Below are 18,444 nucleotides of genomic sequence, written 5' to 3'. Positions count from 1 at the left end.
TGAAAGGAAGCTAAGCAAAATGGAACTTGCTTCCAACTCAGGAAAGAATCTGGAAAGGGAAATTAACAGCAGATTGAAATGCCAAGGAACTGCATCATACAAGTATGACAAAGTGTATACTAAAACTGCAGAATTTAACCATCATACACCCAGTTGGATGTAATGTCACAATTTTTGCTGTATTTATTACCTAACTCTAGGTATGCAGAACCAGAAGAACAATTCAAAGTGTATTAAACAAGGCTCCTAGGAATTCTCCCTCCTTCCACTCACCATTTTGACAGGTGCAGTGTAGAACTAACTTCAGTCAAATTGATTAACAAACCCTTTCACAGGTGGATAACGACTGAGTATAAATATCGTGTGGCATTTTTCTTTCCCTTTTCACATGTTTATCCCATGATGAGAAAGAACGTGTCAGCAGACATGCAATTAAAAGCAGCAGCCTCATTAAGAGAGAAAAAATGTGCAATTGTAGCAAATACAGACATTAAAAAGACAAATTGCTTAATTGACATCACATAAAAATATTAAATGACAAGAGCTGCACAAATTGGTTTTCATTTCTAAGACAAGATTTATCAGATGTACTTGTGCAACATAGTTTTACATTGTATTGACTGTTTAACCATTGCCAAAACTGAAGAGTGGAATAAAAAGGTTTTCAAATTATAATCAGAGGTTGACCAATATTTCTTCCATATTAAAAAAAATCAGTTTCAATAAATGTTAGACTATGGTAGCTAAATAGTCTTTGACTTCTGCTGGAGTGAGTCTTCGAAATCCTGCTTCATCACAAATTCCAACCTCTATATTGTCTTCTGTCATCTGGCCTTCAAAGCTTTCCTGTTTTGGAGAAAAAAAAAGAATCACTCCAATCAGTATCATTCATTTATACAAAAAAATCCAGATAATTCAATATTTGTACAACAAATGTGACATCTGACCTTTAGTGTTAAGATTGCTGTATGAATGGCATCTTCAAGTTCTAGGTCTTCGTTGTACCTACAAACACAAAGAAACTTATTTCCTCCTGAAATAATTTCTTTCACTATGTCTAGAGCTTAAAACAGGAATTTATGAAAATCTCACAGCAAGTTTCTACATATTACTCAATTAAACATTAAACCAGAAGAGAATCCAAAATGAAATGCATGCATTTACCATTTGGAAATACTCAAACAAAATCTCAATGTAAAATGTGTACAAAATTCTGAGAACAGGACAACTGGGCCTGGGACAAAATGGAAAATATTTGCTTTAAATGACCCTGTTCATCAAAATCTTAGAAATTTCTGCCCATTATGAACACCACATCTACAATATTGTTACATCTGGTATGCAGGAAAATATAGTACCATACCACCATTAGGGCATTTCTACCTCTTTTCAAGGAAGGTTTTCCCATTTACATAATTCTTTCCCATGGCTGTTGCTTTCCATGCAAAATAAGCACCCTATTGGAAAAAGAAAAGAATAAAAGTTTAGTGAAAGGATCATACTCTGATTGGCAAGAAAATAAAAAAAAAGTAGCACACCTCATCCAGTTAGCAATAAGGAATATGAAAACAAATTCCAATCTAACTCTCCTGAAAATAAACTAAGCAATACTTTTAAAGGGCAAACCAAAGAAAATGTTGAGTAGGAGCAGAAACTGCATCAGCAAATTTCAGTGCAACAAAAACTCCAGCCATTTTAAAAGCAACTTCATGTTTGCTTTAGTAAGAGCAATTGGATGCCACAATGTGTACTGGACGTCTAAGGCATCTTTCTACATCAATTTTACGGATTCTGCTTGTTACAACTGTTGTACACAACAGAAGTTCCACTGCTGCTTCATAGTGTACATTATTGTCAAGTACATTACTGAGCTGTTGAATTATGACCAATTGAATTCTGGAAAATTTAAAGCTGATAATAATGGAATTTGTTTTGCTGCACCTGAATCGTATGCATCTGCAAAGCAATGGCTTCAGTGTAGATCACAGACTTAATTTTGTTGGGAAGGAGAGTAACACATCATTGCATGTTGTAATAACATCGCCCTAAATGGCCATTGGCTTTAAGTATATTTATGATGGTTATGAATTGGTTATAGCCCAAATTCAGTCATAGCCTTCCTGGCCAAAAAAATGGCCAATGTTGCATTGCATAATTGCTCAGTTAGACATTTTTTTCTTCCCCCAAGCCTGGATTTTATTTTGACTTTTAAATTGCTGAACTTTCAGTACCAAGGTCAATATATCTGAGACTTTGGTGAATGAGGGGACTAGCAATCTATTTCCTTATCTATTATAATTTACATTTGAAAGAAAACAAGCCAACTAATGGAGAACAAAATAGAATGAAATATAATCAAAAATAAAAACAGAAAGTGGTGGAAGTATGTTGCAGGAGGTTTACACGGTATTTGAAGAAAAGGAAATTCACCCAAGGAGCTGTGGGCGTCTGAAACTTACTCGCCAAATGTATAATAGAGGTGAGAACCCACAGACATTTAATTATTAGATGAGCACTTGAAACGTCACAGCAAACAAGGTTATTGGACAGATCCAAGACAATGGAATTAGAATAGATAGATATGGGAGGCCAGCATGGACACAATGGGCCAAAAGGCCTCTTTCCATACTGTAAAACCTAAACATTTCAGGATTTTGAAGCAGTGACAGAAACGATGCTATGATTTGTGTCTAGAAAGAGAACTTACAGGTTCCCTTGTATTCCCTTGAACCTGGGAGCCTAGATTTTCTGAGGCTGTAAATTTATGGCTTGGTAAGGTGCTGCTGAAAAGACCATGGTGATTTGTTGCAGTGCATATTGTAGATGGCACACACGATGCATCTGTGGTAGCAGGAGTGCAAATCATTCTGCTGCTTTCTCTTCGATGTTGAGCTTAGAACGTTCTTCAATCTATCATTATTCAGACAAGTGGATAGTATTCCACTGAACTCCTCCTAATTTTCATCCAAGGTGAACAGGCTTTCAAGATTCAGGAGGGGTATTTCTCACCAGAGCTCGCAGTCTGAGCTACTTTTGTACAATTTCTATTTTGTCAAACATCACATCAGTGCCATTATGGTTAGACACATCAGAAGTCTTTTGAGCAAAAAACATTTTCTAGATGAAAAATATTAATGCCATGGAAAATAAAATCTCTTACTGCTAATAGGTTGAACACAGCCAGGCAGACAGTTTTCTTTTAATCTTTCCTAATAATGTATATTATTTCAAACCCAGAACAGCAATCATACTTGTAAAATTGCAGATTTCTTTAATTTCTAACAACATCTCTTTGGCTTCTCTTGAAGAGGAAATCTTGTGTTGAGAATCAATGTCTATGATCAAAAGCAGGTAATGCCTAATAGACTTGTTGTGCAAGAGCTAGGCTTTGGACAGGAAATGTGGAAACTGATGTTTATTCTATAGATGTACAATAAATCCTTGTAAATGCTTTCGTGCCAACTTTAACATATGGGTATCAGCTTGTTAAACATGGCAGAGGATTAATATCATCCCCCCTGAAGAGATTGATAAGAAAAGCAGAAGTAATCCCAGTTTCTAACAGATGCAAAGTTCCTAGTGGCCTTTTAAAGTGAAATTTCCAAGTCATGATGAAGAACCACAAAATATGGTTATCCACTGGTGTGTTAAAGTTGGAGCCATATGAGCAGCGGAAGAGTAAGTTGGAGATGTGGACTCAGGTCACTTCAACTCAAAAGCAGCAAAATATAGGCTTGCCCTCATCCTTACCAGGAAGGAGTAAAAATTAGAAAAAGTTTTTTTGGAACTGGATATCAAAAGAGCATTACAGATTCCAACATCGAACAACAGTAAGCATCTCCACGATTGGAGACTGTTGCGGTTAATAAGACTGAAGCTAGGATGATAGAGGTACTCAGTTATAGAACTAGAAAAAATTTAGAATATGTTAGAATGCTGACAAAAGATTTCATCAAGCACTGACAAAGAGATGGAGCTGTACGGTATAGGTCCTACCATGTGGGGCCTACAAGGGCAAGGACAGGTTGGTATCTGAAGGCTTTGAGGAACACTTGAGGAATAGAGATTACACTACACTCTATTTTACTGGGAGATTAATTTTGAAACAAAAACAAACTGCTGGAAAAGCTCAGCATGTCTGGCAGCATCTGTGGAGAGAAATCCAGAGTTAACGTTTCAAGGTTCAGTGATCTTTCTTCAGAATTGGCACTTTTGAATAACTTTTCAGCCATTGTAATAATGTTTTCTTGCAAGTGGAATTCTATAGATATCAAAGCATCAGGGTAACGTGCTTGAGGGGGAAGTAACAATGTGGCTGAGCACATTGATTAAAAATGTCAAGAGCTGGTGTTTAATCCCACTTGCTATAACATGTCCAAATAAGTTGATTTGAAAAAAAAAGTTGTGCGCTTCTTGTAATGGGTTAATTGGGTGGACTGTAAATTTGTTGTTGGGTTTATTTATTTAAAAAAGGGATTGAGTTCTTCCCCAGTAAGAGTTTGTTTCTGGACAAGGAGATGGTTAAGAAGGGAAAAGTGGAAACTGGCATTTGTGCTAAACAATAGATTTATAATAAAACTCATGTAAATCCCTGGAAGCCTTTTGATGCCAAATTCAACATCTGGATATTGTTCTGTTTAACAAAAAGTTGAATTAGTACTGGCCAGCCTTGTTTAATTTATTGGTGTCAGAGTGAAACTAACTGAGATGAAAATGTGCTGTTTTGAATGTTTATCCTGATCACCAGGATCTTATTTCTATCGGAACAATTCAAGAACCTGGGCCACAATTGCACTTGATTAAATGTTACTCAAGTTCCAAAATGAAAGTAGAACCTTCAGTGCAGTAAAACATAATCACCCACAGGGTACTAGGCAATCTTTACTTTCTGTTGTGGTTCTGTTCGCCGAGCTCTAAATTTTTGTTGCAAACGTTTTGTCCCCTGTCTAGGTGACATCCTCAGTGCTTGAGAGCCTCCTGTGAAGCGGTTCTGTGGTGTTTCCTCCGGCATTTATAGTGGCCTGTCCCTGCCGCTTCCGGTTGTCAGTTTCAGCTGTCCGCTGTAGTGGCCGGTATATTGGGTCCAGGTCAATGTGTTTGTTGATGGAGTTTGTAGATAAGTGCCATGCTTCTAGGAATTCCCTGGCTGTTCTTTGTTTCGCTTGCCCTATAATAGTAGTGTTGTCCCATCGAATTCATGTTGCTTGTCGTCTGCGTGTGTCGCTACTAAGGATAACTGGTCGTGGCGTTTCGTGGCTAGTTGATGTTCATGGATGCGGATTGTTAGCTGTCTTCCTGTTTGTCCTATATAGTGTTTTGTGCAGTCCTTGCATGGGATTTTGTACACTACATTAATTTTGCTCATGCTGGGCATCGGGTCCTTTGTTCTGGAAATCTTTACTTTCAATTTCTTATCAATTATAGAGCAATTCCAGCTCCACATTTTTGTCTTTTATTTATTAAAATTAGATGATTTTTATAAACTGTACCAAAATCAAGATTGGCAGAGATTTGGAGCATATGGTCTCCAGAAAGCAAATACAGGGAAAACGAGAACAACTTGGGAATTAGACCTCAAAACTTCTGTCCTAAGTACTTACAGATGGATCTGATTGGAACAAATATGGTCGGTCCTCATCCCAGCCAGCAATCAGCAGTGAGACGCCAAACGGACGAACACCACTGAAACAAAACAAAAGAATGAGTTCTAATCCTTACCTTGCTGGGATATCCTGTAGTCAATATAACCAATACATTCTGAAAGATCAAAGTTGCAAAGTTATAAAAATGAATCGCTCTCTAACAAGGTAAAACTATTAAAGACGGGCATTTATGTTGACCTCTCAATTCTCAGAACAGTCCATATTTAATGAATTATTTCATTTAAATTCTGAACTTGTGTATATTTAGTGACATTTCCTGTGACAAATTTCTGTATTTGCAGTTTACAAGGTTGTGAATGTGCACTTCATATATTTTTGGATCTGAATCTCTTAAAGGCTAAAACAAAAGGTAAGGCATTAAGTTTATCCTTAAATTAATCTTTGTATCAAGCACTTAAGAGGATTCTGTATCCTTGCCCTGCCATTTAATTACAAACCCAAACAGTTGACTGAACCTGAACTGCAGATCCAGTCGCAACAAAATGCAAAAATGACTTCAGTGCAGGGCAACTCACCTTAAATGTTCCTCTCAGTAAATGTGACAACGAATTTATGTTAATAGCCCATGTTGAGAATATGAAGGTAGCGATAACTTACCCAGACTGTGTATATTCCTGCATGACAGAGGCCACTCTCTGTACAAGCTGGGCTGTAGGGATGGGTTCTTGATACACAAGGTAGTACTGCTGTGCCAACTTTCGGGCTCGGCGAATCAATACCCTATGACAAATATAGAGCAAAGCGCTGTGAATATGGCTTCATTAAATGCTCACATTTCTATCCAAACCCTATCATAATTCATATTTTCATACTACTATTCAGTAAATAACCTTCAGGTGCCTTCTCTCCCATTCGGCCCCATCACAACACTACTCACTCGTGTGTCTATGATTCCACTCTGCATTGATGAATATCATCTAGACTGCAGGACTAAGTGGACAAAAACTCCAGTTATTACAATTAAATGAATCTCAATCATATTTTCTTACAAGAATGCTTTTTTTCCCTTCCTATTTCTCCCTATAACAAGCAAAGCTCAGGGTCTCTTACACTGTCTAGTACCTCAAAATATTCTACATTCCTCTTATGTTGGCATTGACTTCAAGATTAAAATTCCAAGTTTTTCAACACCGAACCATTACCTCCTCATACAATAGCATTTCTTGTTTTTACGTTTCAGCTGACTGCATTATACAGTAACAAAGTTATCAGTATTTCACATAAACGAATGATATTGAACCAAATAATCTAACAAGTAAGACATTAATAATTCAAATTTATAAAAATATATTTGTTCAGTGTTTTCAGAGGGCAGATATTCCAGTCCATTCTCACAAAAAGTCATCTGGTTCACCAACATCCCTTAAGGAAGAAAATCTGCCCTCCTGAGGCAGTCTATCTTAAATGAGAATCCAGATTCACAAAGATTTGGTTGACTCTTAACTGCATTTTGAAATGGTCTAGCAAGCAATTAGTGATGGGCAACGAATGCTGGCCCAGCTAGTGACACCCACATACCATGAACAAATTTTAAAATAACCTTTATGTTACTGAAAACACATATATAAGCATATTTACTCTTGCTACATTCATTCACAGGGACCCATTTTCTCAAAACAAAAGGAATATTTTAAACCTTTTTAAAAGCTTGGCCCTTCCCTGAATCAGCCAAGATCTTAGGGAGCCAGTAATTCCCCACGGCTTCCTCAATGGCAATGTCTTGGCCAGAGTTACCTTGCAAATTAATCAACAAATATTTTCCCGTAGTAAATGGCTGTGATCATTTGAAATTTGGCATTCTTGTGTTTGTCATATTTAACAACTGAAAAGAGTCAACATATCTGTGTTTTCTGCCATACTTTTAAGTACACAGGATTAAATATTCAATTTCAGTCATCTGAGTTTTCGGTCGATAGTACTGCCACACTGATAGAGCTATTGCGTTTTAGTAAGCGATCAAGAGCCACCTGTTCACTCTATTCCTATCCACTTTAGAATCTGCTAAACTCTAAAATAGTAACTAGCTTTTCATACCAGCTTACCAGTTCAGATCGCAAAAGTGTTAGTTTCAAACATATAGATTTTTTTTTAAAAAAGTATTCAACTGATTCCATTCCAAAAGCTTTTTCCCTTAATGTGTGCATGCAGGGAAAATAGCTTTAAGACTTATTGTCTCACCAAAAGGACTCCATGCAACTCAGTGATTAAACTTGTTAAATTCTGCAGATGTAAATTCATTATTGTCTTCCTCTAATAACAGCATCATGGCGCTGTAGGTTATTATCCCAGTGGCTCTGATATACAGGTTGCCAATTCAATCGCATCACTGAAAGGCAAGTGCCAGTATCAGAAATGTTTGACTCAGAGGAATGGAAAAACCAGTCTGAAGCTGAGGAATCTTAAATTTCTTGGCAATTATTGTAAACACCAAGAATAAGTAAGTTCATACATTTGTTTCACCTACCTATAGTCAGGTCCCATTCCACTATACACCATTCCTATGTGTTTTGTGATTGGTTCCACTTTGTGTACACTCTGTTCATCATAAAGAATGGATTTCTGTTTCTTCTCTGTTGCCAAAACAACACCATTGGAAGCTAGGTTTTAAAGAAATATGTAATAATTTGGAGACAACACAAGTAGATGCATACACATTTCACCTATCCGTTTATGATGTGCTAATTTTATTTAGCACTGAAGCGTACCTGCATTTTCCAAATAATAAATTGCGTTGCATTTATCGCTTCTTGGGTTCAGAATACCACAAAGCACTACAGATAATTTACTCAAATTGCAGACTCTGAACTTAATTATCTGATGTCTTGCATGATAGCAAAATGGATTAATTTCAGCATCCCACCTAAGTAATGCATTGAATGGCAACAAAATTCTCTTACAGAATGCAGGGCTGATGAATCAGGAACTGAAACACTCTTAAAAGAGACCATATCAGAAAAGTTGTTTGATGAACAACTGCAGACTTTTAAAAACAGTTCACAACAACAACAACAACAAAGATATTTCCCAGTCAGGAAGGAGGATTCTAGGAAGGGCTTAAGCCAACCACGGTTAACTGAGGATGATAAGGACGATATCAAATCTAAAGAAAAATACAGCAAAGAATAGTGGTAAATCAGAGACTGGAAAAGTTTTAAAAACCAACAAAAGATGAACAAACAAAAAAGGGAGAAAATAAATTGTGACGGTAAACTAGAAAGAAACAGAAAAATAAATAGTAAGAGATTCTTTAGATACATAAAAAGGAAGAACAGGCAAGAGTGAATATTGGCCCCTTAGAGAATGAAGCTGCGGAAACAATAATGGGGATTCAGGCAATGGTAGAAGAGAGGAACAAATATTTTGAATTAGTTTTCATGGTAAAGGATACTAATAGCATTCTAAAATTCCTACATAATTAAAGGGCTAGCGGTGAGCATGGGTGAGGAAATAGACAAAGTAACTATCACCAGAGAAAACGGAAATGGGCAAAAGGCTGATTAGGAACTTGGAGTTGAGATGTACCCGAGAATTTCAAAGGATGCATCTGTGGAGATAGTGGATCTACCAGTAGTAATTTTCCAAAAATCCTTAGGTATTGGACAAGTATCAGAAAATTGGAAAACTGTAACGTGCTTATTCAAGAAAACAGGAAAAAAGGTAACTGCTAGCCAGTTAGCTTAACATCCATCATTAGAAAAGTGCTTATGAATATTGTAAAAAATTTGACAGCATAGCATTTAAAAATAGAAAACATACTCAGCAGAGTCAGCATGACTTCATGAAGGAGAAATTATGCCTGACTAATTTAGTACAGTTTTTTAAGGAGTGAGGTAACAAGCATGGGTGATAAGGAGGAAACAGATGTAGTATATTTGGATTTCCAAAAAGACTCACTCAATAAGCTACCACATGTAACACTTCTTAAGAGCCTATAGTGTGAGAGGTAGTATTTGGCATGGATAGAGGATTGGCTAATTAATAGAAGCGAGTGTGTGTTCATGGAAAAGCACAGCAGGTTAGGCAGCATCTGAGGAGCAGGAAAATCGACGTTTCAGGCATAAGTCCTTCATTAGGCTTATGCCCGAAACACTGATTCTTCTGCTCCTCGGATGCTGTCTGACCTGCTGTGCTTTTCCAGCAACACACTCTTGACTCTGATCTCCAGCAACTGCAGCCCTCACTTTCTCCTAATTAATAGAAGCCACAGAGTTGGGATAAAGGGACCATTTTCAGGATGGCAACTAATAACTAGTGGAGTGCCACAGAGATGAGTGATAGAGCCTCAATTATTTACAACATATATTAATGGCTTGGCTGAGGGAAGTGAATGCACCACCAAGTGTGTAGATGGTGCAAAAACAAGTGGCAAGGGACGTAGTGAAGAGACAAGTCATCTACAGAGGCATATAGACAGATTAAGTGAGTGGGCAAAAACCTTGCAGATGGAAGATAATATCGAAAATTGTTACGGTGTGCGCTTTGGCAGGAAAAATAGAAGAGCCAATATTTTTTACGTGTGAAAAGACCGCAGAAAGCTGCAGTATGGGAATTTGGGGGTCCTATTGCATGAATCTCAAAAAACTTTCAGCAGGTAATGGGGAAGGCAAATGTGTTTATTTCAAAAAGAATTTTGAATAAAAACAAAGATCTTGCTAAAACTATACTAGTCAGACCAAGGTAGAATACTGTGAAGTCTTGGTCCCCTTATCTCAACAAAGATATAATGCAATCAGAGGCAGTTCAATGAAGTTGATTCGGGACATGGAGGGATATACTTATGTGAGGAAACTGGGCTTGTAACTCATTGGATTTAGGAGGAGAGGAGACTAAGGATTTTGGGAGGCGGGGGGGGGGGGGGGGGGGTGGAGTGGAATCTTGTCGGGGTAGATGCCAAGAAGTTATTTCTCCCTGTGGGACAGTCTAGGACCAGAGGGCATAATCTCAGTAAAGAGTCACTCATCTGAGACAGAGATGCAGAGGAATTTGTTTTCCTCAGAGCCAGTAAATATGTGGGATTTTTTCCTAACTACAGAAGGCTATTGAGGCTGGGTAATTAAGTATATTGAAGGTTGACAATAGGCGGGTTTTTTTAAAATCAAGGACTAAGGGGGAAAAGCAAGAAAATGGAGCTGAGGGTTATCAGATCATCCATAATCACAGTAAAGCAATCTCAGTGGGCAAAATAGCTGACTTCTGCCCTAGCATCTCATGATCTCAAGACAATATATTACTTCATTGCTCAGTCAATGTTATAAAGAGTTAGCATGGCAAAGAATTTGAACCCACAACTGTTTGACTCAGAGGAGACAGCATCAGCAAGGGGCAATCATTTAACAAATGAGGATTTGTTCCATCGATGGCAGTGACAATCAGTGACTTCAGACAAGGGCCCCACATCAAGCAGGTGCACATTTCCACGCAAATTAAAAGTTCACAGAATAGAAAATAATTTTTTTTCCAGCATTTCTGTGCTGACTGGAAACGGGGTCTCCTGGCTAACAAAACCAAAAATTGTTGGAAAAGCTCAGCAAGTCTTGCTGTATCTTTGGAGAGAAATCAGTAAATGTTTTGGGTCCAATGACCCTTCCTCAAAAATTCAAGCTAATCCCACTTTCCTGCTTTTAGTACATAGATTACAGTTTATAGCACATCAAGTACATATGAACGTACTTGTTAAATACAAAGAGGAGTGCTAACTCTGCCAACCTTGCAAGCAGTAAGTTCCAAATTGCCACTATGCTTCAGATGAAAGGAACACTTCATTCCCCTTTAATCCTTCTATTAATTACTTTTAATCTATAACTTTCAAGATAAAATAGTTTCTTCTTATCTGCTGTAGCATGGCCACATTATTTTATACATCTTTATTAAAACTTGTCAGCTTCCTCCATTCCACAGCAAATCTAATATTTCTAGTATTAAATTCGATAATAAGACAGAATTAGCAACATCTACTAACACTCTCACCTCTATTATAATTTAATGACCAGAATGGTACATAATGCAGCAATTCTGACTGAACTAGTTTCATGCTGCTCTAGCAAAACCCTGTGTGTTCTTATATGATTTGCCTCAATTATATGTCTTAATTACTTTACCATGGAATTACTACAGCACAAGAGGCTACCTTTCAGTCTGTCATATCTCCTCTGCTAGCCCAATTCACCCAAATTCATTCCCCTTCCATTTCACCCCATCTCTGAAGATTTCCTTTCCGATAATTCTCTTTTGAAAGCGCCAAATGAATTGGCCTTCCCTAAAAACTTTTAGGCAAGGCATTCAGGTGATCAAATACAACAGCAGCAAAATTTTACTGCAGCTGAATTGAGCCTTGGTGAGACCACATTTAGAATAGTATGTACGATTTTGCTCTCCTTGTTTGAAAAAGGATATATGTATGTTAGAAGCAATTCAGAGAAGATTACTCCTGGGATAAAGGGCTTATCTGATAAGGAGAGGTTGAACAATTTGCACCTTTAACCACTGGAGTTCAGAAGAACAAATGATAATCATATTGAGACAAAATCCTCAGAGGACTGTCCAGACTAAATGCAGAAAGGGCATTTGTCCACGTGATAAATTAAAACAAAGAACTGAATCAAAAGTTTAAAACTGAGAGGTCTTCCAATGAAGACAGATGCGAGGGGAACTTTTCTCGAGAAGACTAGGAACAGAAGCAGGCCATTCAGTTCAGAGTCCCCATTCTTCATTCAATAAAATCAGGACTGAACTGATAATTCTCAACTCCACTGTTCTGTCTTTCTGCCATAACTCGATTTCCTTACTGATTAAAAACCTGTAAATCTCTGCCTTAAATATTCTTAATGGCCCAGCCTTGACAACACTCTTTTGTAAAGAATCACAATTATCTTCTAGGATAAAATCCTCATCTGTACTAAATGGGCAACCTCATACTCTGAGATTATGCCCTCGGATCCACGACACTCTGATAAAAGGAAACTTCTTTGCATTTACCTGGTCAGTACCTTATTGACCATCTTTTGGAAGTCCACATCACATCTATCGATTCTCCTTCAACTACTTTCTCAAATGATTCAGACAAGGCATGATTGATTCCAGCCTCGGGCTACGGTCTTTATGTGGAGTTTGCACATTCTCCAAGTGTTTGCGTGTGTTTCCTCCAGGTGCTCTGGTTTCCTCCCATAGTCCAAAGATGTGCAGGTCAGGTGAACTGGCCATGCTAAATTGCCCACAGTGTTAGGTGCATTAGTCAGAGGGAAATGGGTCTGGGTGTGTTACTCTTCGGAGGGTCGGTGCGGACTTGTTGGGCAGAAGGGCCTGTTTCCACACTGTAGGGAATCTAATCTACCCCTTCATGAAGTCCTGCTGAGTCCGCTTGATTACATTATGTATTTCTAAACGTTCTGTTCTTTGATCCTTTATAGTAAACTGATATTTTCCCATGTTTCTGTGCAGCATGACTATGACAGATGTGAAGCTAATGGGTCAATAATTACCCATCTTTGTCTCACACCCTTATTCAACAGCGATGTTACTTTGACTGTTTTTCAATCTTCTAGGACATTTCCAGGACATCATAAGTTCATTGACAAGTCACACGCCACCCCAAGGTGGAGATACATATCCATTTCCATCCTGGTCATTCTCTATCTATGGCACTATACGACAACACCTTGATCAGATGAATTGCAATGTTTAAAGATGCCAACCCATCACCAAAATCACAAGGGCTACTAACAAAGTGCAATAAGTGACAGTTACGTCAGCAATGTGCTTAGCTAACTTCTGATACAAGACATTATAAACAAAACTTGGCAAAGAAAATTTCTTTGCACATCCGGTCAGCCTTGAAGAGGTTAAAAGAGCATAGTGGTTGTACTATACCTTTGATTCCCACTGCTGGAGCTCCTGCTGCTACAGCTGCCAAGGCATATTCAATCTGGACGAGTTTGCCTGAAGGGCTGCAAAATAAGATACAAAACAGTACATATGAAACTGAAATGTAGGGCACTTCTGATGGATAATTTTCCTTCTAGACTTTTCAATTCAATTTTGTAATTGTTATACTGAAACACCAAAAACAGATTCAGTTTATAGATCATAGAATTTCTACAGTGTGAAAGCAGGCCATTCAGCCCATCAAGTCCACACTGATCCTGTGAAGAGCATCCCACCCAGATGCACATCCCTACCCTATCTCCGTAACGCTGCATTTCCCTATTGTTAATCCAGCTACCCTACACATCCCTGTATACTATGGGCAATTTAGCATGGCCAACCCACCTAACCTGCGCATCTGTGGACTTTGGGAGGATACTGAAGCACCTGGAAGAAACCCACACAGACATGAGGAGAATGTACAAACTCCACGCAGACAGTCACCTGAGGTTGGAATTGAACCTGGGTCCCGTGCACTATGAGGCAGCAGTGCTAACCACTAAGCTACCCTAGTAGCTTTATAAGCTTTCAGGGAGGTGTAGCAGAGATTTTATACTAAAATGAGGAAACAGAGTCTTGTCACCCCCCCCCCATTAAAAATTAGCTGAGCCAGTTAAAAGTTCTTTCTTTTTGAATCCTAATTTTAATAAAAATGCAGCTTCAGCGTCATCCTCTGACATCAAATGATGAAAATTCATTACAACTGTTATCATTAGCTTCAAAGAAAATTGCAGACATGAAGCAATTCTGGATTATTTCCTGCTTTACCTTATTCAAGGCTTTCTTTATCTTGAGCCTTTCTGCAGAGCACAAGAACGACTGCAAAATGAACAACGTAACCACATTGGATTTTGCAGTGCAAACCTCTAATACCATAACCAGAATAAATATCTATTAATAAAGTCAATACCACTGCCCAGGTATACACAGAGGCATAACATTCAGCTTTCTTTCAACAATGTCTGCTACTCTGTTTAAACCTCACAAGGTTGCAGCATTATGGACAGCAAGGATCTTTCCAAACCAACTCTGTCAATTTTCTTGGTAAATTTAGTGAGAATCGGTAGTTTATTGAACCTCACATCACCACCTTCTAGTTACAGGGACTGAATAGTGACCAGGATCCATTCCATTCTAATTCACAAATACTGGAATCAATGAGAAGGCTACAGCTATGCTTACGACATGGAGTAAATCATCCCCCCCGCAATGCCATGGTAATCTGTGAAAATTCGAGGGGTAAAGAACTATCTCAAATCTCACCATTTAAAGTAAAAATGAACAACTTTTTTTCAAGTCTAACAGAGGGGTAAAGAACTATCTCAAATCTCACCATTTAAAGTAAAAATGAACAACTTTTTTTCAAGAACTAACAACTATTTACAACTCATTTATCTAATCCTATCTATTTCCTTCTCCTCTACAATACTGGTCCAATAAAACTCCCGATTAAGATTTACTGAAAAATACAAATTTCAAAACCAGCAAGCTGTTGAATGTTTTCTTTGTATCTTCTTTAAATGCAGGGCTACAGGCATGGGAGGATGGGTTGGTGTGAACTTGATGGCTGAATGGCCTGCTTGGAGAAAGTGACGACTGCAGATGCTGGAAATCAGAGTCGGAGAGTGTGGTGCTGGAAAAGCACAACCAGTTTAGGCAGCACCCAAGGAGCAGAAGAGTCGACATTTCAGGCATAAGTCCTTCATCAAGAATGAGGCTTGTGAATGGTCTGCTTCCACACTGTAAGGATTCTAAGATTCTGTGCAAACACACAGATTCAGTTTCACTAATAATGATAAAACCTGAGCCCCTTCACCCCTCTCAATATAATCCCAGGCGTTTCAGGTTTCACCCACCAGCAGCCACAAGCACTAGCATGAAACAACTGTCAGGATACCTTTCACTCAGGCTTTGCAATTCACCTCCAAACCAAAGTGACATAATACAGCATCTTGAGGCACCACAATATTAACCACTTCTGTTCATATAACAAAGCTTCTCAAGATGATTCACAAGGCAGTTACAGATCGTAAGACTAAAGATTCTGGCAACCATAGGAAAATCAGGCAAGTCCCCAAGAACACAAAGTATGAACTGAGAGTTAGAACAGTAGGAGAGTATAACATTATGTGGGAAAAAAACAATGCAAAAATGTGTAGGAGATAATCAAAGGAATCTAAAATTATTTTAATAAAATGTGAGATATAAAATACTACTGATTAATAACAGATTGTCCTAAAAAGCCTCATGAATGTCCTTCAAGAAAGGAAAGCTGTCATGCAACTCCAGATATGAAATAATGTATTTGCCTCCTACTTATCTTCTGAAATACTTTAAACAAGCTACTCAGTTGTAGAGAGCCACTAGAGAAATCATACGATAAAACCAGACAACTGCCTGGTATCAACCTGGGTACAAGGCGGCACATTCTACCTCTTCAAAGTTCACCAACTAACACATTGGAACATCATGCTAAAATTGCAAAAGTTGACCCATGGATTAGTCAAACAACAACTTGACAATCATGTTCAGTGAATCCTAACCGACAACCATTGGTCAAGGGCCCTCTGTCATCATGCTAATACACTCCCAGGCCCACTGGCAGCTTAGACCCACCAGGGACTGCGAAACTGTTGGAAGGAAGAGGTTCTGAGAATACTTGATATTGATTTTGGACTTCATAAACTCCAAAAGCATCAGACTGAATACAGGCAAGGAAAGTTCCTGATCACCATCTACCAGGTGCTGCTCCTGGCCCAAGGCAAGTTATCCCTCTATTGTGGGTCCTGTCACTTACCAGCCTTCCTCAACTAATAAATTAGTACTCCTCCATATTGAAGGTCACTTGAAAGAAGCACTGAGGATAACCAGACATTTAATACATTAGGGATGGGGGACTTCAATACCCAGCACTTAATGCGACTTTGTTGTGATAATACAGGCCAAGCCTCAATGGACTGCTTGAAGTGATCAGCCTGTAATACAGAAAATTGCCCAGTGATGTCAAACCCACAAAAAAGGCAAAAAAAAACAAATTTGTCTGATCAAAGCAGTGGAAGGAATGTTGACAGCACTTAGTCAGTTCAGCTCAAATTCAGTCCGGCCCCACTCAGCTCTGGATCTTATTACTGACTTAGTTTGAATATGGATAAAAGAACTAAAAACTAGAGATGAAGTGAGACTGACTATCCTTGACATCGAGACTATATTTAATAAAGTTCAACATCAAAGAGCATGAGAAAAATTGAATTAACAGCAAATCAGGGTGGAAACATACCTAGCACAAAGGAAGATTATAGCTGTTGGAGATCAATCAGCTCATTTCCAAGACATTGCTGCAGGAGTTGATCAATGTCATGCTCCACACCTGACCATCTTGAATCGTTTAAACAATGACCTCCCCTTCTTTATGTCAGAGTGAAATGTTTGCTAGTGACTGCTGTGTTCAGTACCATTTACAACTCATGAAATACAGAAGCATTTCATCTCCATATGCAGCAAGGCCTAGACAACATTCTTACTTGAAGCATACAAGTTCAGGCAAAGATCACCCCCAACAAAAGATAGAATCAACCTAAACAAACACAGAATTCACAGTTCTGAACAAAAGTTATACTGGACTCTAAATGTTAACTGTCTCTCTTTCCACTGAAACTGCCGAACTGCTAAGTTCCTCCAGCATTCGTTGGTTGTTTCAGGGTAACTGTAGTTTCAGGAACCTATAATTAGTCAAGAGAAACTATAAATGTATAATTGCAAGATCCCATGTTCAGCATGCTGTATTTGCAATTAAAATGAAAACTGTACTTTAGGTGAACCATCATTCCTCACACAATCATCCACAGCCTTTATTCATGAGATCTAATCATTACCATCCAAAAGCATTGCCATTGTTGAATTCCCCACAATATCTAAATGACCAAATACTGTGGCTACAAGTGCAGGTCAGAGACTGGGAATACTGCAGCGAGCAACTCACTTACTGACTCCCCAAAACCTGTCCATCTTGACTCAAGTCAGGAGTTTGATGAATTACTCAGATGAGTGGAATATTACAATTATCCGTGTACAGTTTTTCCTCCTATTTATTACAGGTAACTGATGCCACAGCGACCCGCAGCACGACTTTTTTTTTAAACTCTTGACTGAAGACACACATAACTACTAGGTCAAGGTGATGAAACTTTTCTGCTTTCCGTTATGCAGGTTCAGCAAAACGTTTCAGCATTATCTCCCCTTTCCTCATCAACTTTAATCAAGCATTACTCCTGTCCATAATGAGCCAATAGGACCAACAAACCGAGTGCTTCCAGCACAATCTCCAGACCGAAAGCGAAACCGAATGCGTACGCGGTTCGCTCCTGGACCTGGGGCCAACCTCCTCCAACATTATCGAGGAAAAAACTCGAACCCGCAGAGGTAATAGTCCAGGAAGATGCTGCAGCAGCGGCCCGCGGGCCTCCTGCTCACAGCGGCCGGGGAACTGCAACCGTGACTCTGCAAACTTGCAGCGCCTGCAGCTAGCCTCAAGCTTGACAATGTTGAAGGTCAGATAAAAGCAGCTATCCTCACACGGAGGGGATTCCTTTGCCCAATGAGGGAGTATCGAACGACGGTTTGGTCGCCCAGTTTACCTGAACGTGGTGAGGGAGAAGCTGTACCCCCGGTCCGCCATCTTTCTGCCGCTCACACTTTGGAATGCTGGGAGTGGAAGGGTTACTCGAAACTATGTCATATCCGCTAACCTTTGGTGGAATACGGACTGCTAACTATAATATCCGGCATGCACAGCGCCGGAGTCCGACCTTCAGTCGCATGCAAGGGATTCTGGGAACTGTAGTGTTTTTAAAGAAAAGATGGA

At 38.8% G+C, this 18,444-nt stretch overlaps 1 protein-coding gene across 1 annotated transcript; it reads right to left on the bottom strand.

Annotated features, from left to right (window-relative positions):
• Positions 1-557: 557 nt before the first annotated feature.
• On the bottom strand, positions 558-18,323 carry psma2a (proteasome 20S subunit alpha 2a). The gene is made up of 8 exons (XM_043719220.1): positions 18,218-18,323; positions 13,530-13,606; positions 8,128-8,260; positions 6,261-6,383; positions 5,601-5,682; positions 1,384-1,457; positions 948-1,005; positions 558-846 (listed from the first exon to the last, which is right to left on the bottom strand). Exons 1-8 carry the CDS (start codon positions 18,256-18,258, stop codon positions 730-732), a joined length of 705 nt encoding a protein of 234 aa, XP_043575155.1. The 5' UTR covers positions 18,259-18,323; the 3' UTR covers positions 558-729.
• Between the last annotated feature and the right edge of the window lie 121 nt (positions 18,324-18,444).

The sequence above is a fragment of the Chiloscyllium plagiosum genome, chromosome 29, assembly GCF_004010195.1.
Source record: "Chiloscyllium plagiosum isolate BGI_BamShark_2017 chromosome 29, ASM401019v2, whole genome shotgun sequence".
Lineage (NCBI taxonomy): Eukaryota > Metazoa > Chordata > Chondrichthyes > Orectolobiformes > Hemiscylliidae > Chiloscyllium > Chiloscyllium plagiosum.
The sequence above is the reverse complement of the archived record's forward strand: the minus strand, read 5'-3'. Positions and strand labels throughout refer to the sequence as shown.

Coding starts and splice junctions, on each gene's coding strand:
- psma2a (XM_043719220.1), bottom strand. CDS start 18,258: ATGGCGGACCGGGGGTACAGCTTCTCCCTCACCACGTTCAG. Junction 1,458..5,600: donor TGTTCCAATCAGATCCATCT/GTAAGTACTTAG, acceptor TTTTTCCAATAG/GGTGCTTATTTTGCATGGAA. Junction 847..947: donor CAGCAATCTTAACACTAAAG/GTCAGATGTCAC, acceptor TCTCCAAAACAG/GAAAGCTTTGAAGGCCAGAT.